At 39.5% G+C, this 27,542-nt stretch overlaps 1 protein-coding gene across 2 annotated transcripts in view; it reads right to left on the bottom strand.

The window, feature by feature from the left end:
- Positions 1 to 6,242: 6,242 nt before the first annotated feature.
- Positions 6,243 to 27,542, bottom strand: part of FMN1 (formin 1) — a 420,788-nt gene continuing 399,488 nt past the window's right edge. For both annotated transcript variants that reach the window (XM_012465403.2, XM_012465416.3), the window contains 2 exons: positions 17,245 to 17,329; positions 6,243 to 14,721 (listed from right to left, as the gene is read on the bottom strand). In XM_012465403.2, coding sequence (XP_012320826.2) covers positions 14,677 to 14,721; positions 17,245 to 17,329 — 130 coding nt within the window. In that variant the 3' untranslated portion in view covers positions 6,243 to 14,676. The remainder of the gene's footprint in view (positions 14,722 to 17,244; positions 17,330 to 27,542) is intronic.

The following is a 27,542-nucleotide window of genomic DNA, read 5'->3' as shown; positions in this document are numbered from 1 at the left end:
GGAGAGATACAAATCAAGTTGAGATTTGGGTGGGTACACAGTCAAACCTTATCACCTCTGAACCATCCAGACCCAATCAGGACTCCTTTTGTCTTCTTAGGGCCGCCTGGATTGGTTCTTTAACCCTTTCCCCTATTTTTTTCTCTTGATGTTAAATATTATTTTGTTGTAAGATATTTAACCCATAACATTTATATATTAATATGCCATTATGTATGGTTTGCAATATTAACTGACTTGTAGAGTGGCTTGAGCCTGTGTGCCCATGGTTTTGACTACCGAGTGAACAGAAAATACGAAGAATTGCCTCCTTGGAAACTCAATGTAGCCTGTGGCTTTTGTGATTGAAATAACATTAATCAAAGCCTGACATTGTGAACAGACACAAACATGCATGGGCCTGGTTTTCTCTAACCTTACACCACTCGTGGCACTGTTTTTAAATGAAAGAAGAAAATGATGTTTATTGCTGTTACAAATTGTTGCATTATTTCGTTGTACCATTGACAAACGTGTGTGTGTGTGTGTGTGTGCATGAAGAAAGAGCCCCTGACCATCTTATACAATCCACTGGAGATATTTTTAAATTCCTATTTTTAGATGAGGCATCTGAGGCTTAAAGTGCTATAACTTGCATCAGGTCACCATGTTAGTAAGCGGTGGAGCTTGGGTATAAGATTGGGTCTGATCACAAAGGCCATGATTTTTCCTTATGTTGTGCTGCCTCTACAGTTTTTGTAGGGTCATGACTTCTCATTTGAGGACACAGAAATAAAAATGTGCATTATAGGAGACCATTTTAATCTAAGTTGCTACTGAATTTTAGATGGGGATCCAGTGAGATGAGGGAGGTGTTACATCAGAAAGGATCTCTTTGGAGAGGCTTGTAATAGGCCATTGGGAGAGCCCTTGATGGGATCCTTCATTGTCTCCTACCTCTCACACTAAATCAGAAGTAGAAGCTAAAGAGCAGAGGTGTTTTGACTTTCTAATTCAGCACTGTCTTCCCATGACTGAGGCCAAAATTCTTCTGTGGGACAAATCCCTCCAAATATAATGGTTTCCCAGAGGTAGCCAAACCATTCTGATCTTTGACACTAGGCTGGAAGTCTTGGAGGTCAGGCAAAGTGATTGAATAATTTGGTAACTCCTAAGTTTTCTAGAACTTGAAGTATGAGGGAGGGCATTTTCATTCTTGAAGGATTTTTCTCTTTATTTCTGGCCAGCGTAAGAAAATTGAGGACGACTATCTGTTGTGGTTCCTTCAACAGAAGATTTAATTTCAGTGGCAAATATCTTCAAAATAATCCTGAATCGGCTCCAACTGGGTCTCATTTTGGTTCTGATCAAGGAACGGACATAGCCACAATATTGGTAGACGGTGTTGGGAAATTCTGGGCAGTGCATGATCCAATTTTCTCTAAACATTTTTTTCGTGGCTAGGACATTGTTCTACTTTGTCAGATATATTTCCAGACTGATTGACTATGAGGTTACTTTAGGATAAAAACTCAAAGGTGGATTAGATGGCTGCTCCTCTGTCTCATACTGTCCCTCAAGCGCTTCTCACCAGTTCCTGCGAGCTTTTTGCCTGTATTATACCCTGCTTCATCCCGCCTATAGGAGGAAGAAAGTGTTGGATGTATATTAGCTGTTCCTTAAAGGATATATGTATACAAAGTATTCTGTTAGTTTCTTTGCTTTTCACAGAAGCGCTGGTGGCTGTAAATGCTCTTGGGCTAGGTATTTGACAAAAAGTAAGCCAATGTTTGAAAGAGCAATAATGGGCCGGTGTGGTGGTTCACACCTGTAATTCTAGCACTCTGGGAGGCTGAGGCAGGCAGATCACATGAGGTCGGAAGTTTGAGACCAGCCTGACCAACATGGATAAACCTTGACTCTACTAAAAATACAAAATTAGCTAGGTGTCATGGCGTATACCTGTAATCCCAGCTACTAAGGAGGCTGAGGCAGGAGAATTGCTTGCATCCGGGAGGTGGAGGTGGAAATGAGTCGAGATCATGCCATTGCACTCCAGCCTGGGCAACCAGAGCAAAACTCCACCTCAAAAAAAAAACACAACAACAACAACAAAAAGAACCAAAACAATAATGACTGAGAAAGAAGCATCTTGTTAGATGGTACATTTTTACTATCCCTCAAAAATGAAAGACTACCCATGTGACAAGACTTCAAAATCTTTCTCTATACCTTCCTCTTTCTCCTGAATCAGCTAATTCAGTTTCTGTGACCTAAGAGATGGACAAAATTGTGGTTGAGAATGTTTCTCTAGAGTGTCAGAATTCTGTTTTGTCCACTCACCAACTGCATGGGAAAGTTACTAGATTCTCCAAAACTCACTTTTAAAATCTGTAAAATGGGAATAGTCGTACTCTTTACCTTGTAATATTATGACTATTAAATACATACAAAATGCTTAATAGAGTACCTAGTATATAGGAAGCCCTTAATACATACATATACACTATTTTTTATTGTGGTAAAATATACATAAAACATACCACTTTAACCATTTTTAAATGTACAGTTCAGGGGCATTAAATACATTCACATGGCTGTGCAGCCATCAGTAACATCCATCTCCAGAACCTTTTCATCTTCCCCAAACTGAAACTCCATACGCATGAAACAGTAATTCCCCACTCCCTCTTCCTCCAACCCCTGGAAACCAACCACCATTCTACTTTGTAATTTTGATTACTCTAGGTACTCCCTGTAAGTGGACTGTATTAGTCCATTTTCATACTGCTATGAAGAAAAACCCAGGCCTGGGTAATTTATGAAGAAAAAGAGGTTTAATGGATTCTTTAAAGGAACAGCTCCACATGGCTTGGGAGGCCTCACAGTCGTGGTGCAAGGCAGAGGAGAAGCAAAGGCATGGCTTACTTGGCAGCAGGCAAGAAAACTTATGCAGGGGAACTCCCATTTATAAAACTATCAGATCCCATGAGACTTACTCACTACCATGAGAATATGGGAGAAACCGCCCCCATGATTGACTTACCTCCACCTGGTCCCACCCTTGACATGTGGGGATTATTACAATTCAAGGTGAGATTTGGGTGGGGACACAGCCAAACCATATCATGAACCGTATAAAATTTTCCTTTTGTGACTGGCTTATTTCACTTGTTACATGAATGAACTTTGAAGACGTGATACTATGTGTTGAAATTTATTTTAAGGCTGAATAATATTCCATTATATTAATACATATATACTATTATAATAGTCAATGGAAGCTTTATTCCAAGCCACTGAAAAGGTGTGATTTCACAACTTCTGGCCAAGACCCAGCTTTAGCAGGGATCATCATCTTTCCTAGACATATGATAAATAATTAAGGCTTATGATTTTAGAGTAAAATCCTAGGACCATCTTTGAGTCCTTTTTCCATCAGTGTTCATAAAGTCACTTATAAAATATAAAGTCAGTTATATCCTCCACTAGTTAAGATACATCTCACTTTCTTCAAGGTAAAGAGTGCTTCTATTCCAGAGAGGCAAGACAAACATAGCTGTGCTCCAATATGCAGATTGAGGGAGGGAAGATTTGGGGAAGAGTAGAAAAAAAAATTTGAAAAAGAAATTGAAACCTAGATTTAGGACAAAAATAAGAACAAGGGAAGGAGGAGAAAGACTAGATAGAAAAAACGGGGCAAGCCGCTGTGACAGATTGTATTTTCCAAAGATCTCACTAATATACATCCCATCTTACATGCTCTTACAATGTGGCATTTACATTCTTCCATCAAGAGGTAGAATCTAGTTCCCCACTTCCCAATCTCGGCAGACCATTTAAAAATGGCTTAATATGATGAAAGTGACTAGATGTAGCTTCTGTGCTTTGGTCAGAAAAAAAATTACCCATTTCATTATGGACCACTCAAGACTCCCATGTGGAGAGGAACTTGAGGCTTCCAGCTTACAGCCAGCACCAACTTGCCAGCTGAGTCAGATAACTGGGAAGTGCATCTTCCAGTCCCACTCAAGCCATCTAGTTTTCAGATGATGACAAACTCATATTAATAATGTTTTTTAGATGTTCACAGATGTTAATAAACATGTTGAGATGATGACAGATAAGTTAATAAACATATCACTACAACCTTATGAGACACTCCAAGTGAGAACTGCCCAGCTGAGCCCTTCTCAAATTCTTGATCAACAAACACCAAGAGAAATAAGTAACATTGTTGCTTTTTTTTTTCTTTATGGGATTGGAGCCCTCTTAACATGGCTCTGGGTCATGGACCTTGGCATGGCCCTATCTGTGTGTCTCACTGAATCGTGGTTCCAGCATAAGCCATGACTGACGCTAGGCTGAGGGGAGCACCTCTTTTTTTATTTATTGCATTTTAGGTTTTGGGGTACATGTGAAGAACATGCAAGATTGTTGCATAGGTACACACGTGGCAGGTGATTTGCTGCCTTCCTCCCCTTCACCTATATCTGGCATTTCTCCCCATGCTAAATTGTTGCTTTTAATGCACTGTATTATGGGGTATTTTGTTATATAGAAATTAATAACTAATATGGTTATTTTCTCTTACCATTTATCATCACACAATGATGGACGTGAAGCAAACATTACCTTCAGAAGATTTCGACTCAGCAGCATCTACCGTGCATGAAGGGTCAGTGGAGAACTTTAAAGTTTATTTCCATAGTGACAATCACAGCAAAGTGAAAGTGGGCAGCTGATCTAGAGAATATTTAGCCTCAGGGATTTATAACCTGTGCTATGGTTTGAATGTCTCCTCTAAAACTCGTGTTAAAGTTTAATTGCCATTGTAACAGTATTAAGACATGGGATCTTTAACAGGTGATGAGGCAATGAGGGCTCCACCTTCATGAGTGGGATTAATTCTGTTGTGAACAAAGCTAGGGTCCCCTTGCCTCCGTGGCCTTCTGCCTTCTGTCATGTGATGATGTAGCAAGAAAGTCCTTACAAGATGCTGGTGCCATGATATTGGACTTCTCAGTCTCCAGAACTGCTAGACAATACATTTGTTTATAAATTGCCCATTGTCAAGTATTCTGTTACAGGAACACAAAACATACTAAGCCAGATGTTGGACCATCAGTTTCATAGACTATTTAATTAAAGACTAGGTAAAAATGTGTACTCATTAACTAAGCAAGGGAGAATAAATCTTGGTTAGACCAGAGATGAGATGCTTCCTATGGTGTGCTGGTATTTATTCCTAGGTCCTTACGATACCCAGGCCTCTACCCTTATATAGGTGCTGTAATTCAGAACAAAACCCTAATAATGTTTTTTAAAAATGTTAGCAGCCTTTGGATCTTTCTTTTCAAAAAATAGTTCCAGAATATTTCTCCATGGTGGGGTATTTTGTAGGAGAGAGCAGTCTAATTTAATGAATGAATCCATCAGTTGGAAGGGCTTTGGCATTAGTGTCAAGAAATCTGGGTTCTAGTCTTGAAGTGTTTACCAACACTGCATGTGATTTTTAGCAATACCCATAAACTTCAGCAGTTTTACTGAGATAGAGATTTTCTTCAAAGTCCAAAGATTTTTGCAGCTCAATGACTATGAGTTAGAAGATTTTGTAGTGATGAAATGTCTTCCTAGATAATAACTACGTCTGTTCATTAAACATTGCTATACGTAATGGGATACATTTCAGCAAATATCTAGAACTCCAGAGTGTATGGCATTTAGGAACACCAAAGAAATAACACAATCACATTTGTATTTAAATAGAAGAGTGTTTTGCTTAAAGTGTTTTGGTTTTATGTTTATAAAATACCTGCATGCTTCATATTATTCCTTGAAAAGAATATGTACCGTATGCTTAGTAAGAATACAAACAATTATGTTTCTATTCTGTTTCTGTAGTTTATTATTTTCAATCCATAGCCTGAAGTCACCAATCCTTGTGACCCATTCCTTGGGCAACTTATATTCAGGGAGTGTTGCTTTTGGGTAAGCCTTGTTGACACAATGCCTGGCTGGTTGTGTGTGTTTGCTGTTAGCCTTGAATGCCTGGTCAAGTTGCCCACAGTTGATAGGGTACAAATGGGAGAAAAAGGAAGATAAAAATGATAGTTACTCAGACCCAGCTCTTGTGCTGAGTAGTAATAGTGTACCTGAGTGGAAATGCATGTTAGAAATGACTGGTATTCTCCACATTACAGTACTGTTGGGATATTGCTTTACACGCCTCCTGAAAACAAATCTGCATTGAACACCAGATGGACATGAAACCAAGATTTATTAAAATACCCTTAGCATATTTACAACTGAAAGCCATGAATGCAATTCTCTGCAAATGCCAAAAAATATAATTCTATCTCTTAAGTGAATAGAGATATCAACAGATTAGGATAAATATAACCTATCACAGAGATAGAATTTTCTTGAATAGACAATTGACACTTTTCTAATCAATATATATTATGTACAAAAATACACTTGATATGGTGACCAAGTACTGTCAAGGAGGAAAAAAAATAAATATATATAATACACATATTTTTATTATGTACAAATCAGTTCCTTCACCCTTTCTTTTTAAAAATAAATACTTCATTTGGTTGCAAATGACATTTATAAACTCAACTCATGAGCATTTCTCAGTTTTGACAAAATTATGCAAACAAATTAGAAATACATATTTTTAAGCAAAGAGAAAAATACCTGAATCCAATGAGATTATGCTTAAAAGTATCGAAGAGCATGTAACGTAAGGTTTCGCGTCTTTGAAGTGCCTTCTCCTTTCCCAACTGTCTTTGTTACTGCCTAAAACCCTTTCAGATTATATCATGTACAGACTGGTCTAATAATTAAACAGAAAAGCCTATGTTTTACCAGGTTAAATGGCTGACAATTTAGGACATGCTTACACTGTAAGTGCTTTCAAGAGTGTAGCAGTTACTGTTCATCTGAAAATAACCACAAAGTGTCAACGTCCTGATTCAGAACAGGGGTAAATGCTTGAATCATGAGTAGTAGTAAGACTGGAGTGGCAATAAAAAGCCTTATGATTCAAAGTGTTTGCCTGCACAGAATTAAGCCAATTTGTCCAGCAGCACGAAAAGTTACTTGAGATTAAAAAATTTAGCCTTCTGCATCATAGCTGGTGACCCGGTCTGATGTACAAATTTATCAAAAGAATGGCCTTAGTTTAAGGTAAATCTATGAGAAATTGAGAAGGCCTAGAATAACATGTCCCCCACCCCAGCCAACCTTCTTAAAATGAAGTAGAATAAAATGAAAAAGAGACGTATTTTCCATCTCTTTTATGGATTTTCCTTTTTGCCTAAGTGATGAGGTGATGCTGACATTAACAAGAGGCAGTCACAGCAGTGTGTCTCACATGGGCTCCTTGGTGACAGCGGGGCTCCCTGTCCAAACGGCTGAGAACGGAGCACAGGGTATGAGGGGATGGAGGAGGGGCCGAGGGAGATACTCGGTTGTCTGTGATGCAGAGAGGTGAAAAAATCTGGGTCTGGGAGAAATGTAAGAAAAAAATAGCCAGGGAATATGAAGGAAAAGGAGGCTGAAACAGAAATATTGAAAGGAGAAAAGCAAAACGAAGCTAAACATCAAAATGACTTTTGAACAGGCATGCAGTAAACAGGTTCGATGGACAAGGAGCCCCATGGATTTGAAACTGCTGGAGCTGTTAAACCAAGCACAGACCAGTTTCACGGGGGTACCTGCTTTTCCAGTACACTGTCTGGCACTGATAAATACAAGATCATGGGCACTCACATTTGCCTAACAGAGATGCTTTCAATTTCCATTGAAAAGCTGCCCATGATACAACCATGCCCAAAAATCACCAGCTCCCTAACAATGTAATCTATCAGCAAAACATTGCATTAGGCTCGTTCAAATTTTTCTCCTCCATGCATCCTTTTTTTCTCGCTCATCCCGTTGCATGCAACCTCACAAGGCCCCAGTTACATGAAGACATGTAACTGCATGGATCAAATGCACTTTAGACAGCAGCATCCAGGGTCCAGGGTGTCGCTAAGAAAACTAAACTCGAAAGCACTTTGAAGTAATTTACATTTCTGCTAGGTCCGATTCATACTAGGCTGCTGACTGCCTTCACTTAAGTTCTGGGCATGCAGGCCAGTGCTTATTCCCAAGCCAAAGCATAATCCCCTAAAAAAGTCCAAGGACATCCTGCTTGGCATGCTAGTCTAAATTAAAACTCTTAAAACTCGATGAAAGAAAAAGACTATGACAAATCAATGATACATTTTCTCTAAAGATTCTTAAAAATTATTCAATTTCTAATTTTAAAAGTTTCTGCCTTTTTAGGAGTATTTGAGATTGGTTCTTTAAGGGAAGTCCTTTTTCTTAAAGCTTACAGTCTTTGAAGATTAGACATCTAACTGACAGTAGGGTCATATTATGCCTTGGGAAATTACAGAATTATAAAATTAATAGTTTTGGAGTGGACCTATCCCTTAGGTAGATCCCTAAAACTTACTTGTGTCATTATGAGCAAACAGGAGAATTGTTACTACACTTTGCCTCTCACTCGTGGATTTGTTTTCAATGGAAATGGAAGCCTTTCAAAGATTATGCAGAAAAAAATCTGAGTGGGGCTGAGCTACCCTCTTCATGCCTTGTGGTCCGATGTATGAAGAAATGAGATTTTATCTAGAGACAAGTTAGCATGAAGAGAGGAAAAAGATATTTATAGTTCACAAAAACATCTAAAATGTAAAGATTTCAAATGTCCTTTCAGTCTCTTACTGGGAAGAGCAGTATAATTTCTATATGTTACGTTATAAATTCCTTTTTATACATCTCCCACAAAGAAATCTGGAATTCAAAATCCATACTAAGAGTTGCCAGAGAGTTAATCCTGGAACACTTATCGGCCATGCCATGAGGAGGTAGAGAGTAATTTCCCTGGATACCCAGTGGTCTATAGGACTAACCTTTGATTTTGGAAAGATGGACCTGGAAAGCTAACCCAGTTGAAGAATCAAAAACTCATTTGTTTCATGAGATGAAAGTGGAAGAAAGCCCCTGAAGAGAACAATGAAGGAAAGTGGGTACAACTTTGACAGGGACATTAACAAACCATTGCTAATGTGTGCCTGACAACATTTGAGTTCCTTCTTGATATACTAATTATAAGATAATGCATTGGCAGCTCATACTATAGAGAGAAATACTCATTTAAGACATTCTCATAGTTTCAAAGGCAGGGAACCTCTCACTGTCTGCACAGGTAGAGTTTAGGAAAATGTTCAGCCCGTGTGAGAGCTATAGTGTGGTAGAGGTTGTTTAATCCACGCCAAATTCTTTGGATGTGATTTTCTGCCTGAAACTGTAGTCTACTTTGCATTTTGCTGGCCCAGTGTTATCAAGTTTCACACAAAGCTTGGAAAAACAGCCAATAAGTGTAGTTAGATCAGCCTCTAGAAAAGGAGACAGAATAGAAGATTCTCAGTATATTTAAGAGAAGATTTAAAAACAGAAAATTACATAAGCTTAGAGGGAATGTAGAAAAATAAATTGATGGCTGTATCTACCACTTTCATATAAAAATGGAATTAAAGTCAATCTTCTCCAGATCAAGTACTTCAGAGATGTAACAGAAAATAAAGTCTGGAGTTCATGTGAGCTACTGACTGAAGGAAACTACCCTATCAGAGAAGAGAAGGATAAGAGAGAGAAGGTCTTCTATTCCCCTGGCTATCACTAGAGTAGTTAGGAGAAGGGCTGGGGATAGAGGAGGAAATGAGTTCAGTAAGTTTCACCGGACAGCAGGCCTACTGAATGAGGCTTAATTTGCCTCCCTCATCTTTCCATTGGTAGAACATAGTGGCTCAAGAGACAGTTAGCTGGCTTCCATTGTAATATCTTCATGTTTCCAAATCAGTTGTTTACTACACAAGTTTCCCAAATGCTAACTTTATATCACAGTATTGGTTAAAGAGTCTTGGAATAAATAAGGCTACTGAATTGGCTTCAAATTTGACATGTTAGAATTCTCTTAAATTTATCACTTTCCAACAAAGCATTGATCGGGTAGAGTTTGGTAGACTGCCCATTCCTTGGGAAGGGAGATGAAGAATTGTGAAACAAAAATGCAGTGCCTCTAATAAGGTGTCAACAGCTGACGAGTGTGCAGAAGTGACACAAAATGGGCTTCTCAGTCACATACAGCTGTGTAACTGAGCCTGGTTATGCCTGGATTCAATTGCTAATGGAGATATGAATATCATTATGTAAGTTTAAAGAAGAAAGATCTGCTGAGTCCAGTATTTGAGGGTGCTTTTGTAAAGCCGCTTCTGTACTAATAAGTTTCCAGGCAGCTGGACTGTTTCTATAGCTGGAAAATGGAAATATATCAAGCAAGTTATTTGCATTCTGGAAAGGCTAAAAATTACCCACTTTTCAAATCCTATCAGCTTGGCCACATAGACTGTTTCATCTGTGTTGCAGGTTTCTTTATGAAGACAAAGCAGATATGAATGAAAGTCCATTTCTTTATTCTCTCCACCCTCTTCAGTTGTAGGGTCCCTAAAGGTAAAATAACTACTATAAAAAATATTTTAAAAAGAAGACGCTTTTTCTTTCCTCTCCACTTTTTGACCATTTCTTTCTCTGATTAGAACGGACAGGATAAAAAAAAAAAAGCTCAAATATACTTGATGCTTCTTGACAGCAATTTTAAAAGGCAATTTAAACTACTTTATAAAATCAGATATTTGATATTTAGATTAGATATATGGGAGGGGGAGGAGGGAAGGCTATATATTTTTGGACTTCTTCCTTCTCTTTGCCATACAAAGCTTCAAATTCATTATATCTTTGTTGTTTTTGTGGGCGGAGGTGAGTACTACAAAACTGACCAATTTAGTATGTCAGGGAATGAAGAGCTTCCCCTGTCAATGTTACAACCTGGTTCCTGGGAAAAAGCCTGCAGGTGTGCACTGCTAATTCCCCTTCACACACTGACTTGGTGCGGTTTGCTGTGCTGTTGTATGCAATGATCTGCGTCGATGAACTGGCCAAGGGAGAAGCAGAAATAGAAATGAGGACACATAACTTTCAAGAAAGGAAGAATATAATTAAAATGAAAATTTCTCTGTTGCAGACAGCATCATGTAGAGGGAATATGCAATCCCAGGCCAACAGGCAAATCTTTGCCCCAAATACACATATTTATTTCTTCTGCTACATCTCACTGTGGCCCTTAGAAAAAAAAAGAATGACTTATCTTACCAGAGGTGTTATTTCTACAAACATGTTATATTCCTTCCTTCAGTTTTTCCATTTTCTTTTTACCAGCAGTATATGAACTTTTCATTTAGGAAACACCATTCTCTATGGTACTTATGAAAACAGGAGGTACCTGAAGGAGGCTAAGAAGGTTTGCAGCTTCTGTCCTGGATAGAAGGGGAGGGGAGACCGGCATGCCCTCTAATACTCAATTCCTCAACCATACTGGCAATTTGTTTTGGCTAGAACATTTAAAAGCGTAATAGCACCACTGGGTTTCCTTATTCTACTTCTCAGATTTCAGAAAATCTTTCTCCATAATTCCTGAGTAGTTGCAGTGAGTGTGTAGAAAGACACCATCATCAGCATAAGGATTCAAAAGGCAACTGTTGGGCAGTAGGGCAATCACCTGTGACCTCTGGGCCTCCACTGCCATCAAATACATCCACTTCTGCTTGGCTACAATTTTTCTTATTCCTTTTTCCCCATAAGCTGCTGCTGCTTCTTGAGGTAAGAGCCATAACCTGGTTTTTGATACTTGATGGGCCTGATGCTTTTTACCTAACATGTCTATAGTATATTTTATGATATCTTTTGTGTAATTTATGGAACTTATGATATCGTGTGCTCCGACACTTATTGTCAATTGCTCACGCAAGAATCTAAACTGTCACATTGTGTCCTTAGATTTAATGAATTTTGTCTAGGAAGAGACAAAGTTGTTTGTAAGTTAAGCGTTCTCAGAGTTACTAGTAAGTTAGGTGTGAGTGTCTGGTTAGACACAGCATAGCAATACTGGCTACTCTGCTTTGTAGTTTAGGGAGGGCTATGCCTACAACAGCCACTTAAAGCCTGCTGGCTGGACGTGCTCAAGCTGCCAAATGGCATCCTGATCATCTCTTCTCCAGGGAAAGTTCAGACACTCCTGTTGCACTGAACACAAGCTCAACAGCATTTTACAGGGATCATTTTCAAGGACTCCAGATTATTTTGGATGAACTTCCTTGAACAAACCATAGTTGACCTTTACTGAGCATCAACTTGAGTTAAAAATGAAGGCTGTGTCAACAATGTGGTACACTGGTGGACTTGGGAGGGGGCATCCCAGGGTTCAAATTAGGGGGAATAATGAAGATTTTGCCATGTTAGTCTTAAAACACTAACATTAATACATTGACTAGTGTGACAAAACCACTAGGTTTCCCTAACTGAGGCAGGGAAATCTTGCTTTGTAGAAATAGGCATTTTACTGCCAAGTTTTAGTCTGTTCACTAGGATGAACTCCAATTAAGTGTTTACACTCATTATTCTTCAGCACTGGCCCTGGAAGAGTTACGTGGCCACAGTGACAGTCTTGCTTACCTTTAGTGATTTCTCATGAGCATCCTATTTGGAGACCGAAGTGGACTGCAGTGACTCCACTGCAAACCACTTGCTGCTCTCACCATCAGCCTACCAGGATTTAGACTTCTGTGGGCACCACAGAACTCAGAGCTGATTTCTATGGCATGGGTAAAATGGGCACTTTTCTTGTGCATAACACTAGAAGGAGCACAGGATGGCTATGAGTGGAATTAGTATTTAATTGATCAGTTCTTTTGGGTGTCTTCAGAGTTTAGTGAAAATTAAGAGAAACTAAGAAAGCAGTATAAAAAGCTTCTTGCTCACAAGCAACTTCAAGCCTTTTTAGTCATGCATGTTCCTTCTCAGCTTTGCTATTTTGTTTATCTCATTCCTTTATTTTGAATTTTAAAAATCCAACCATGTTACCATATTCCTTTCAGTTGAACCAGTAGAAAAGGTGGTTAGCACCTGTATGAATATGGCTTGTATGACTTGATTTGATCCTGACTGGGCTTCATTCCGGAGGCTGACATTAGATTAGGGTATGGTGCTGCTTTCGTTACTGGATCTATTGCAGGAGCACTCCTGAGAGGCTGCTGGCTGGCAGGCATATCCTGGGAAGATGATGCTCAGGCACCTGGCAAGTCCAAGGGTTCTGGAAAGATGGTGGAGCAAGGGGCAGGCCACGTGTGGTGGCTGGATCAGGAAGGAATTTAAGATTGTTGCTCATCTCTGGACAGCCCTCTACCAATTGGAGGAAAAAGCTCAGGCCTCTCCTTCAAGGCCTAAAAATGAGTCTTTGATCATATTCTCAATTCATCTCCAGTCCTCTTTCTTCACTCTTCACAAGATAAATTCAGAGAGGTGGCTTAAGGACAACATCGTCAGAGAGGTCCAAGGTGGTTTCCCCATGTGACTCGAGAGCCAGGGTCAGAAAAAGCTGCTTATGAATAATAATCAGCTTGGAGTTTCATATTAATGTAATCTTTTCATTTTGATGTAAGAAACTTTTTTTCTGCCCTTAAGTTTTTTGACATTAAAGAGTCCTGCTTCATCCTACTTGACACGCCTGTCAGTCAGGGTCATGAGTGGGGCTGTGAGTTGCATTTGCTCTCCTGTCTGGAAACTGCCTCCTGGGGATCGTGGGGGAGGTTCAGCTGCACAGTCACAGCACATGACGTCGAACTCGGTTGCAGATCAACACAACATTGCCCATTCACGAACGGTCCAAAACGTGAAAGGTGCTCTGGCCACTGGGTCTCTTGTCCAAGCAGGTTCTCTGACCCCAAGGCTGTGCTTGCTCAGGTATTATAGTTTCTCTTGGGAGTTAGGGTGCAGAATCTCTGCTGGCCCACAAAACCACGAAGGACTGATACAGAAACAAGAATGGGCCTCACTTAATAACAGATGTCTACTCCTTGCATGATAACTTGTTCTCCAGGATGAAGTTTATGGCTGTTTATCTCCCTTTCTCCACCCAGGTATGATTGCTTTTTCACCTTTCCATTACATAAATAACAACAAAATCATTTTTCTAGTCTGGAAAATACATATTCTTAGACTCCTTCAAAAATAGTTTTGGTAAGTTGCAACATTATTGGAGAGTAAGATGCTGCAGGATTTTGCTGCAATAGGATCAAAACTAAGATGAATAATCAAAACAGCAGTGTGTAAAGACAAAGACTTGAACTCTCCCAAGGCAACTGTCCTAAATGATCGTTTCTCTCTTCTGTGACAATGTGACGTAAATCAAGCTTTGGTTATAAAGCTGGAAATCTCAGCTTTTAAAAAAACTTCAGAAAATTTTGGTATTTCTTCTGGTCTTAGAGTGGACTTTGGGCTTCAACAAGAAATAATAATCAAATATTTCTACAGTGTTCCCTTAAATAGTTTCCCATTGTTCCTGTGGCTTAATAAGGGACTTCTTACAGAAGGCATGGGGCACTCTGCAGATGACCTCAGAAAGAGATGAGCAAAAAAACATTTAGTTAACAAATCTCTCAAGAATGTCCTGCAGCCCTGGGGTCACACACAGCATGTGTGCAAGGTCCTCCATGGCCAGAGCCGTCATTTCCGTGTGTCTTCATCTTAGTTGGTGTTCACACTGGCTTCCTTCTGACGCAGTCTTTCTTTCTGTTAATAAAAAAAAAAAGTGTCATTTCTTTCATCTTAAGTTTTGATACATTTGTTAAATTTTGGTCTAGAATGCTGAGTGCAATTATGCCAAACAGCCGAGAAATACTGTTCTTTCCCTAAGCCCTCAGTTATCTGCCCCTCCCTATTACCCTTACTCCCCAGAAAACAAACAAGAAATCAACAAACAGCCAATCTACCAACTACATCCATCTAAAACAAGGGCCTTTACCAAGCCAGGGTGGTCTTTTCTGTTTTCCTCCTTTGTGACAAAGACCTCACTTTGTAGTGTTACTCCAGGAGTCCTTCCTCCCTACCCTTGGCCCACTGGTGGAATTAGGGAATGCTCAAGAAATAGCTTTTAAGGAGTCTAGATATGAAAAAATACTGTTTCCAAGTTGAATGTATTTGCAAATGATTGATAAACTTGGCAGAACTCAACAAAAGCCATGCAAAATGGGAGATGATCAGATTTAGTCTCTACAGAATGGCAGAAGTTCCCAATTTGCCATGGATGTTCTGCTCTTCATTCTCTCAGCTTCCTCCTCATAGACAGCCTTCTAAAGGGAGAGACATGGGCATCTGCTGGGAAGATGTAAAAATAAACAGGAGCACACTACACAGAAACACGGACCCTCACAATATCTGTGACACCAGGGAAGTAAACACATGAGTATGGTAAGGATGGGTGTGCCTGCTCTTAGGGGAGGGCAAATAGAAGGCTAAAAAGGAAAAGGGAGAAGGACACACTCTTTTGGAATGAGCAGATGCAGAGAGAAGCCTTTGAGAACGGATCCTTAGCTGCTTGTGAGCTATGAGATGTGATGTTGCAGTGAATTACTAAATTGGCCTAGACATAAACTTAGGTTGATAATTTTTTGACACTCATCCTAAATTTGGACCCATCCTTGGCTTGCAAAATTGAATCAGAAATCCATTTATAAGCTCTTCCCTAATTTCCACCCATCCACACAAACAGACAATAAAAGAAGCAACTCCAACAAGCCCAGGATCACAACTGGGAGCTTGCTCACAGGGGAGGTCGTAAACCCACCGTTTCCCTTTGGTCTACATGGGTGACCCCATTCTCCCTGCCTTGGAGGACAGGCTTGGCTGTAAAAGTCTGGATAGAGGCCCAAATAAAAGGTCTGAAGGAAGAGGTAGAGGCTGATGAAGGAGGAAGATAAAAATCGGGATTCAGCTGACTGCCACTGAAAATCATACAAATGCATGTCACAAATACACCATCAAATGGGAACAGAGGCCATGTCCTCAACAATGGCTTTACCTGGCCAAGCTCTATAGCCCTGACTTCTCCATTTCTCATTCATCAACCTCATGAAACATTCATTTGGCTGCTCATGGGGTGGTTATGAGAAACACCATGGTCAATCAACAGAAATAATCTCACTTTACAACTTGGATCCCACCTACATTTTCAAAGGATTTGAAGCATCCGGCAAAAAGGATAATCATATCTAAACGATAAAATAAGTAGTTGTGGAACATCAGGGCCAGAGACGGTAGCGTTTGAAAAATCTGAGAGGGGAGGGTGATACTTCCACTTGCTACCCACTGCCATTCCCCATTGCAGGGTCAACCAAAGCAGCTGAAATTCACAGCAACAAGAAAAACAACTAATACTTATTGCGCTCCTAAGGTATTTTACAAGTCTTTACTCACTTTTCTCAAAATAACCCGAAGGGAAAAGTAATACTTCTTTTCATGGAAGAGAAAGAAACAAAGTAACTTTATGAAGGTTTTACAACTATTTAAGTGGCAGATATGGGAGAAAAGAAACAAAGTAACTTTACTAAGATTTTTACAACTACATAAGTGGCAGAGCTGTGATCTGAACTCAGGCCATTTAGTTCTCAACATCCTGGGATCCTAACCATGTAGCTCTTCTGACTATTGTCTGTATCACCTAGGTGGAGATTCATTGTGATTTCTATTGAAAACTGGACTTTGGAGGACAGTGCAATCTCAAATCTAGGAAGACTAGGGAGACTTCTGGTTTCCAGCACAGGGAGAGATGTGAGGAGGACCAGAATCTGGTCCTGGGTTTTGTTACCCACTTGCCAAGTGACCCTGGGTAGGCTGTATCTTTCTGTACTTCAAATTTCCCAACTATCAAAATAGGAGAATCCCTGCCTTTTACTTTAATGGGGAAAAGGAACTGAACAGAATGAATGTATTTAAACATTCTGAGAGAAAGGTACTTTGCGATAAGGGCGACTGTGTTGTGGGTAGGGTATGAAAGAATGTGAAATGGCAAGTGACTAAATGTGGCTAATCGGAAATGACTTATGTGGAATTTACAGGAAAAACATAAAGCTATGTTTTGCACCTCGACCCACACATCTTTCTTTTTTTTTTTTTACTACCTGCAACTCTGGGATGGGAAATGAGAATCTGGATATTACATTTCAGCTTCGAGTTTTAGCCCTTGAATTCAGATACACTCCTGGACGCACTTCAATTTTAATAAAAATCATTAGGTTTTGCTGAAAAATGTCTCACCAGGCTAGCAGTGGGATTGATTTTCTTTGTCTCCACTTTCTTCTCTGACGTCAACTTGCTGACTGATTCCTGAGCCATTTTCAATCTGAAATAGAAATAGGGAAAAGACAGGAAGAGGGAAAAGGAAAGAAGAAAAAGTAAGGCAGGTTAAACATAAACTCAAATGCTTCTGAATTGATCTATCAGCGATTTGAAAATACTGAAATGTTTTTTCAATACTTTTTGCTATTAAATTAAAATCCTAATTAGGTGTGAAGGCTTCTCTGCTTTGTCAAAACTTAATTTTCTTCACCAGCTGAAGACTGTTTGTGTGAACCATGTGATAGTTTCTGATGGATGGAATCTATGTACCCAGAGCATTGTTTACTTCAAGGTACTCTGGCTTGTGATCCACTCAGCAGGTAATATTGAGATGATTTTGAATAATGAAGTTCTGAGGAAATATGAAACTACAAATATTAAAATTCACCAATTCACATCAATTAAGATGTGATATCCTAAAAATGGGCAAAATGTTTATTTTTTGAGACAAAGTCTCACTCTGTCGCTCAGACTGGAGTGCAGTGGCGTGATCTCGGCTCACTGTAACCTCTGCAACCAGAATGGGAAAAATATTTATATATCATATATCTGATAGCGACTTGTGTCCAAAACACATAAAGAACTCTTAAAACTCAAATAAGACAAATACCCCCTCCTCTAAAAATGGACAAAGGATTTTAATAGACATTTCTCCAAAGCTGACATACACATGGTCAGTAAGCACATAAAAAGATGCTCAACATCATTAATCATCAAGAAATGCAAATCAAAACCACAATGGGATGCTGCTTCACATCCACTGGGACGGCTGGAATCAGAAAGAAAGACAATAACAAGTACTAGAGATGAAGATGTGAAGACGTTGGAACCCTCATATGTTGTTAATGTGATTGTAGAATTATACAGTTGCTTTGGAAAATAGTTTGGCAGCTTTCCAAAATGTTAAGCACAGAATTACCATATGACTCAGCAATTCCACTACTAGATACATAACTATATGTATAACTAAGAAAATTGAAAACATGTCTACATAAAAATTTGCATATGAATGTTTACAGAACCACTGTTTATAATAGTCAAGAGTAGAAGCAACCAAATTTCCATCACCTGATAAACAAAATGTGGTATATCCATACAACATAATATAATTGAGCCATCAAAATGAATGAATTTGCTGATACATGCTACAACATAGATATACCTCAAAAACATTGTCTAAGTGAAAGGAGCCAATCAGAAAACACATGACCCCATTTATATGAAATGTTCAAAATATGTGAATCCATATAGAAAGCAGATTACCAAAACCATGGGTCTCCCCATGCTAGGGAAAATGGGGAGTGACTGCTAACTGGTAAAAGATTTTCTCTAAAATCAAATTGAGGTAATGATTGTACATCCTTGTGAACATACTAAAAACCACTGTGTACTGAGTGATACTAATGTGTACTGAATTGTACACTTTAAAAGGGTGAATTTTAGAATATGTAAATACTGTCTGAATAAAACTTATTAAAAAATTCATTCAACATGATAGAATTTCTTACCCATAAGGTTGGCAAATGTAAATAATCAAAAAATATTAACTGTGAGGATGTGGGGGAATGGGAAGTGCCACACAGTGCACTGGGGAGAATAAATTGGTGTAGCTGGCTTTGGCAATATCAGGTAAAACTGAAAGCATGCACACTCTATGAGCCATCAATTCTTTTTGTAGGGAGATACCCAAAAGAATTATAAACTGACACAGAGCTTTCACTGTGGCAATAAATGCAATTGAGAAAAACTGCAAACAACCTAATGAACGTGTTCAATAGAATAACAGATATATGACAATAGCAAATCACAACTAACATTTATTGGGTACTTAATCTGTACCAGGTGCTGTTCTGCCTATTGTTTGAATTAATTTTCACAGTAAGTCTGTGAGACAGGAACTCATCCTACTTCCATTTTGTAGGTCTTAACCACCATGCAATGTGCAATGCTGCTTATGTACTGTATTCATTCAGCAGAATAGGGTATAACGGTGAGAAGGAATGAACTAGATCCACAAATTCAACAATCACAGGTAACAGAAGCATGATATTGAGAGAGTGAAGAATCCTGCAGTGATACAGTGAAGAGGCCATCTATGATGACGATCAAGAGCTGAGGATTCAAAGCCTGATTGCAGAATTCTTAGCCCTATCACTTAATAGCTGTGTGACCCTGCACAAGAGACCTGTCGTGTGCCTTATTTCCTAAGAAACGTGACAGTAAAAGTGCATGATACATAGGATCAATGAGAGGACTGAGACAGTGTCAGAGGCATGTGAACCAAAGCAACTCCATCTTGAATAGAAGCTGGGTAAAATGAGGCTGAAACCTACTGGGCTGCATTCCCAGATGGTCAAGGCATTCTAAGTCACAGGATAAGAGAGAGGAGGTTGGCACAAGATACAGGTTATAAAGACCTTGCTGATAAAATAGGTTACAGTAAAGAAACCAACCAAAACCAAGATGGCCACATAGTTACCCCTAGTCATCCTCACTGCTACATTTGTAAACTGTGTGTTTACTACATTTGTAAACATATAGTTTACAAATGCCATGGCAACATCAGAAAGTTATCCTGTATGGTTTTAAAAAGGGGAGGCATGAGTAATCTACCCCTTAGTGTATCTTCAAAAAACAACCATAAAAGTGGACAGCCAGCAGCTCTCGAGGCTTCTCTGCCTATGGAGTAGATATTCATTTTACTTTCCTAATAAACTTGCTTTCACTGTACTCCACGGACTCCTCCTGAATTCTTTCTTGTGTGAGATCCAAGAGTCCTCTCTTGGGGTCTGGATTGGGACCCCTTTCCTGTAACATCTTTCTGGCAACCACAAAAGGAACTATAGTGAGGAAACCCCTGACCCAAAGGCTAGCTTTGGGTAAGTGGTGGGGTCCTGCAACAGCAGTGTAGCTCCAGGCAGGTGGTAATAGCTGAATAAATGTAAGCTGCTATTGTTACTTGCATGCAGTATGCAACATTGTGCATATAATTTCAAACTCAACCCATACAAACACCTATCTGTGTTCATATATTGATACACACATATAAATGTATTCAAAATAGACTAGAAAGATACTCAGTTTCACGATAGAGGTTATTGCTAGAAAGATCTGGGAAGAGAATGACACTGGCAATAACATGTCAGGTAGAATTTCATTTTATCTGTAATATTTCATTTTTAAATTTAAAATCTTAATATGTGATGAATGTTAATAGTTATAATTCTAGGTAGTGGGAACATGGGTGTGATACATTATCCTCTGTATTTTTAAAAGATTTCTTCAAAACATTAAATACTTAAAGATCTACCAACTCAGACATTTAAAAATACGCTTTTTCTTCCATGCTTCAAATAAAAATCTCTTGCTTAGTATTAATCACATACTTGTTGGCATCCATAAGTGCCTGAGTAGCTTAGCTCTTTACTTAGCTAATGTTATACAATTTGCTTAAAACACATTTAGTAATCCCATCTCCCTGCCCACATGTGCATGTTAGTTACAATAAATTCAACATTCTTACTTGTGCGTTGGACAATAAATTAATTCTGCTGTTGCAGTATGAAAGCAGCCATCAGAAAAATACATCAATAAGTAGGCAATGCTGTATTCTAATAAATTGTATTGACAAACACCGTTAGCATGCCAGATGTGGCTCATAGGCTGTAGTTTGCCAGTTCCTGGACTATATCATAGGATTCAAATCATATGATTTTGGATTGGCAATCCAACCTCCCCCTGTTCTAAACCTAGTTTACTTGTCTATCTTACCTTTTCAGACCCAGATCTGTTGTTGTATTCATAGTATTCTGGTTTAATTAGCTGAGTATCCTTGGATAAGTCACTTTAACCCCCTGTACCTCAATTTTCTCATCTCTTAAAAGTGTGAATAATACCACACCTAATAACATTGTTGCTATAAAATTTAAAGAAAATACTATATGTGATTACTGATTAAGTATCTTTTCCTTCACCTCACTCCACGTCTTCAATGACCCATCCAAATGACTTACATTCTTTGTACATGGCTTTTTCTCACCTTTGCATCTTGCTTTCATTGTTACCTCAATGACAGTCTGAGTCATTTCCATTCGTTCAAATTCTTCCCATTCTTCTATTCACAGCTTAAGTGTCAAAGTCACCAAAGCTTCCTTCATCTCTCTTAGCCAGAAGTAATTGCTCTTTTCCTAAGTGACAAAGCACTTTGTACCTCTCTTAAGGTACTTAAGGCATTTCATCTTAAAATTGGGTAGATGTCTTTTCTTAAACCATTGGAATGACTTGAGGACAATAAGCAGGATTTATGCATATCTGGGACCTCTCCCTGTTCCTTTATCCAGCACTGTGCCATACACAAGTTGGTTCTTAGCAAATATCTATGTGACAAGTGATATGCATTGATAACTTTTTCTGCCTTAAACAGTTTAAATGTTTAGTAAATACTCAAGAGTTATAAAATAATTGCTTTTTGCATTTATCCTTGGGAAAAATCTATAAAAACATTTAGAAGTGTAGTTTTAGTTACTGATTAGCTGATGGAGTCTTAAATAAGGAAAAAGAAAAGATGCTCAAGGCCACCCAAAATGTGCTAAATATTTACATGTCATCTTATGTATATATTCCAAGATAATTAAAAGTAGCCACATTACTTTGCCCACAAGGAGATCAAGACTCAGAGGTTATTAACTTTGTCCTAAGTCTGGAATTTATTTCTCCCACTTAAGTAAGGGCTTTTGGCATTTAATCAAAGAAAATTTGCTGGTTAGCGCATGTTCTCACTCATAAGTGGGTGTTGAACAATGAGAACACATGGACACAGGGAGGGGAACATCACACCCTGGGGTCTGTTGAGGGGTGGAGAGATTGGGGAGGGATAACACTAGGAGGAATACCTAATGTAGTGACGAGGGTGATGGAGGCAGCAAACCACCATGGCATGTGTATACCTATCTAACAATCCTGCAAGAGTTAAAAAAAAAATAATTAAAAAAAAATTTGCTGGTTAGACAGTTTCTAGCTGCATACATGCTCAACCTCCTCATTGTTTGTGTACTTGTTTTTGTTTCTAGCCTAGATGTTGGCTTTAATGTCCATCAGTAGATGACTAGACAAAGAAAATGTACAACACATATACCATGAAATACTATGCAGTCATAAAAAGAAGGAAATCACGTCCATTGCAGCAACATGGATGGAGCTGCAGACCATTATCCTAAGTGAAATAACTCAGAAAAAGAAAAATCAAATACTATATGCTCTCACTTATAAGTGGGAGCTAAACAGGGGTTACACATGGATATATAGAGGGAAGTAACAGACATTGGGGATTAAAGTAGGAGAGACAGTGAGGGTCAACAAACAACCTACTGGGTACAATATTCACTCTTTGGGTGATGGATAAAAATCCAAACCCTACCACTATGAAATATATTTGCGTAACAAACCTTAACAAATCCACGTACCTCCTGGATTGATAAAAATAACAAGAAATAAAGGTTGACTGGGTATGGTGGCTCACGCCTGTAATCCCAGCACTTTGGGAGGCTGAGGCGGGTGGAACATGAGGTCAAGAGATCAAGATTATCCTGGCCAACACGGTAAAAACCCCATCTTTACTAAAAATACAAAAATTAGCTGGGCATGGTGGTACATGCCTGTAGTCCCAGCTACTTGGGAGGCTGAGGCAGGAGAATCGCCTGAACCCAGGAGGCAGAGGCAGAGGTTGCAGTGAGCCGAGATCACAGTACTGCACTCCAGCCTGGTGACAGAGTGAGACTCCATCTCTCAATAAATGAATGAATGAATGAATGAATGTTATATGGCAATCCCTACAAAATAAATTGGAAATATAGGAAAAAAAAATACAAACATGTTAAAGAAAGATAATAAATATTCTCAATTCATAAATGTCTCAGTAAAATTTTTGAAAACTATCTTTTCCTTTTTCTCATTATCATGCATGTGTTGCCTAAGGAGTTTTTTTTTTTTTTTTTTTTGAGTCGGAGTTTTGCTCTTGTTAGCCAGGCTGGAGTGCAATGGCACGATCTCGGCTCACTGCAACCTCCGCCTCCTGGGTTCAAGCAATTCTCCTGCCTCAGCCTCCCGAGTAGCTGGGACTACAGGCGCACGCCACCATGCCCAGCTATTTTTTTTTGTATTTTTAGGAGAGATGGGGTTTCACCATGTTGACCAGGATGGTCTCGATCTCTTGACCTCGTGATCCACCCGCCTCGGCCTCCCAAAGTGCTGGGATTATAGGCGTGAGCCATCGCTAAGGAGTTATTGGGAGCCCCAGTAAATACCAAGTGCTGCCAAAGTCTACTGAGGAAGACACAAGTGTGAGATGGGACAGTGAGTCATGTTCTCTGATGTTCTTGCCTAGTCTTGACCCTGTAGAAGTTGACTGTAATCTTGCTTTCATATTAGAACCACCACAAAATCTTTTTTTTTCTTCAACTCATCAGTGAGCAGGGGTTACAGGCAGCTAGGTGAACTACATTCAAAAAGTAGCATGACTTTCCAGTGAGAGACTTAGGCTCCCCACTGTTACAGCCTCATCTTTTGGGAGAGCCTATAGCATACTGCAGGCTTTCTACAGACTAGAGCCACATGCCTGTAGCTAATTCAAGCCAACTCAGAATCTAGCCATCTGTGAGACTGAGGAAGTACCATGTCTTTATTCTTTTGACGTTCAGTATTTATCTGGTTTGTGCTGTACACGGCAGAAGATACTGAAATCATCATGAAGTTTGTAATAACAGAAGTGCTTTTATTTTTGACCACAGGGATTGAGCACACCAGCCAATCGAGACAAATGAGATATCGAGGAAGTGGGGCAGATAAGAGAGTTCAGGCTGCTTTATATTCCTTTTCACTACTGGAAATCCAATAGTTTGGAGCAGTGTTTGTAATCTATTTTTTAAAGAGCTTTCATGTTCAGCGAAGGTGTTTCAAGGAAAAGAGGCAGAATTAGGGGATCCTCTAGATGCCAGTGTTGGCAAGCTCTGCTTCAGTAAGAAAAGCTTTATTTTGTTTTATATATTGATGTTTTATGTATGTTTTTATTTTTTAAAAAAAGTCTGCCAGGCGCGGTGGCTCACGCCTGCAATCCCAGCACTTTGAGAGACCAAGGTGGGCAGATCATGAGGTCAGGAGATTGAGACCATCCTGGCTAACATGATGAAACCCCGTCTCTACCAAAAAGACAAAAATTAGCCAGGCATGGTGGTGCGTGCCTGTGGTCCCAGCCACTTGCGAGGCTGAAGCAGGAGAATCACTTGAACCTGGGAGGCAGAGGTTGCAGCCAAGATCACGCCATTGCACTCCAGCCTGGGCGACCGAGTAAGACTTGAAAAAAGGCTTCTTCCTACAGAACTGTCCATGAATCTCTTAGAGGTGGACAATGATTTAAGAAGACAAGGCCTCTTAAAAGGATGATTCTTCTGACAGTCATAGCCACAGGATTTCAGATTTTGGGCTCCAAAAACACATCAAATCTACAAAAATCACAACATGGCCAGCTTTCCCACTATCCTCTACTTGTTACTTTCCAGGTAAGTTCTAAGCCTGTGAGATCACTAGTGTCTGGCAAATACAGACAGGCACAGTGGGGACAGATCCAGATGAACCAGACTGTGGAAATAAGTGGGGTACGAATTTACTTCCCTTTCATAAAGGCAGAGAGTGCCTCATATTTCATTATGATTCATTTTATTTATGGTCTTTCCTGGAATTTTGATCTCCCTGATTCTTGCCCTATGCTACTTTCCAATGTCTATTTCCTCCTTTGCTTTTAATAATTTCAGAATGAAAATTAAATAGAGCTAACTTTTTACACCTTGCCTATGGCCTCTCCCAACTTAATTCTGTGACTGCAATTAACTTTTTGGGTGGGGGGGTGTTTGGGGGGGGCTTCATCTGCTCATCCTCATTTCCTTTCTTTCCCATTCTGCATATTTGTGTGAATTGTAACAAGACTGCCAGCCTATTAACTTTTGAGTAACTCTTAAGTATGAGGCTAGGTATGTATGTATATGTGTGTGTATATACACACACATACACACATATATATACACTTGTGTGTGTGTATTTGTAGAGATGAGGTTTCACCATGTTGCCCTGGCTGGTCTCAAACTCCTGAACTCAAGCAATTCACCTGCTTTGGCCTTTCAAAGTGCTAGGATTACAGGTGTGAACCTCTGAGCCCAGCCAATGTCTAAGTTATATTTTTAATGTAAAAAGGAATGTAGGCTCATGACTGGTGTCTGGACACAACTGGTCTGAAATCATGGTTCAGGATGGGGTCTACACTCTAACATACGGGATTAATTTTAGTGTTTCAAAATACGTAACTGGTCCCTGAAAAATAGCATTATCTTTTCAATACCTATTGGTGATAAGTTAGAAATTCTCCTAAATGATATTGATTGGTTCATTTCAGTCAGTAGAGAAAATGCAATCTGGTAATATTATCAGGGCATTCTTGTTAATACATACTTGCTTTTTTGTATTGTAGACAACAGGACCAAGAAGTGACTTCAGGAGCAGAGGGATAAAGTTTTGGCCTCTAGTACTACTAGCTTAAAAAAGAAAGCCCTACCAGCCAGCTAGTACAATGTAACTTAAAATTAGTGCATGGCTCAGATCATGTATGTTTCTTCATCCAAGCCATTAAAAGTTAATGGCTTTGGAAATATTGGCGGATTAAAAACAAAAGAGACACATTAAGAGAATATTGTTCATAAAAGGCATATTGGGAAAGGTATGAGATCTAATCAGCTATAATATGGATCTCTTAAAAAAAGGTTTTAATATCACTCATTGCTAAGGAAAAGATAAAAATGGTCTAAAAAATGGATAAGATATGCTGTGTGTGTCAACAGGTAATGTGCCTTTAAGTCGGCATGCCACAGGGAATGTCTACATTCCCTAAAAAGCAGAATGATAAAAACTGAAGGTCCAAGCTGCTACGCCACTGGACTTATCCTAAATGTAAATACAGGAGTTCAGAATCTCTCTAAAAAAAATGCAAGAGGGCCAGGCGCGGTGGCTCACGCCTGTAATCCCAGCACTTTGGGAGGCCGAGGCGGGTGGATCACGAGGTCAAGAGATCAAGACCGTCCTGGTCAACATGGTGAAACCCCATCTCTACTAAAAATACAAAAAATTAGCTGGGCATGGTGGCGCGTGCCTGTAATCCCAGCTACTCGGGAGGCTGAGGCAGGAGAATTGCCTGGACCCGGGAGGCGGAGGTTGCAGTGAGCTGAGATCACGCCATTGCACTCCAGCCTGGGTAACAAGAGCGAAACTCCGTCTCAAAAAAAAAAAAAAAAAAGCAAGAGCTCTTTATTCTCATGACTGTTCAGAAATACATGGAGGAACATGATAAACAAAGGAAGATGCAAAAAAACACATCTTTGCCACTGGCTCAGTCAGTTCTGGCCTACAGTCCTTTGGAATGGTGAATAAGATTTCCATGGTATGGAAAAGGTATTGGCCCTCACCGTAGATCACACCTGTAAAATAAATGACTCACCAGTCTGACTACCCAAAATAGCTTGGCTTTACCAACCATTCCCAGGGACAGCTTCTATGAGCAAATAATGACACTCTGATGGTCTCCCTTCAGAAGAAAAAGTCAGAAAAGTGGTACATGGAGCTTCAAGGATGAAATACAAAAAGGAGTGAATGTTCAATCCTGTGCCATGATCTCCGTGCAGCTTTGAACTAAGTCACATCAGGCCAAGGCACAAAAAATAGCATACAGACTTCGGGGCAACATGCAAGTGGCTTTCTTGCCTCAGAAAGCTCACTATCACATGGTTTATGGCACTTTGAATAGAGAAGACTGGGGACAACATTTTGATATTTTCCTCATTAGGCTTACCTGAAGCATAGATGGTACTAATGCCATAAGGGCTATTCTAAATGTTCCTTCAGAGGGATATGGCTATGTCCAGCCAACCCTCCAAACACTGCCTGGTAGCCTGAACATCAGAAGTAAGGCTCTGTCCAAGCTATGTAGTTTGTTCAGGTCTTTTGATACTCCTTGAGTTTATACAAGGTACGGCCCTGCAGTTCAGAGTCTAATTGTTTCTCCAGGCCAAAAAGGACTAATGTTCAACTTTGGTTCTAAATAAATGCAATCATAGAGACCTGACTAGGACTGCGAGGACCACTCTCATTTCTGTCCTTCTTGACAACGTTCACTCATGAGG

This window comes from Aotus nancymaae, unplaced genomic scaffold (genome assembly GCF_030222135.1).
Source record: "Aotus nancymaae isolate 86718 unplaced genomic scaffold, 86718_ANA_hifiasm-v0.15.2.pri h1tg000011l, whole genome shotgun sequence".
Taxonomy (NCBI): domain Eukaryota; kingdom Metazoa; phylum Chordata; class Mammalia; order Primates; family Aotidae; genus Aotus; species Aotus nancymaae.
This window is presented reverse-complemented; position numbering and strand designations above follow the sequence as displayed.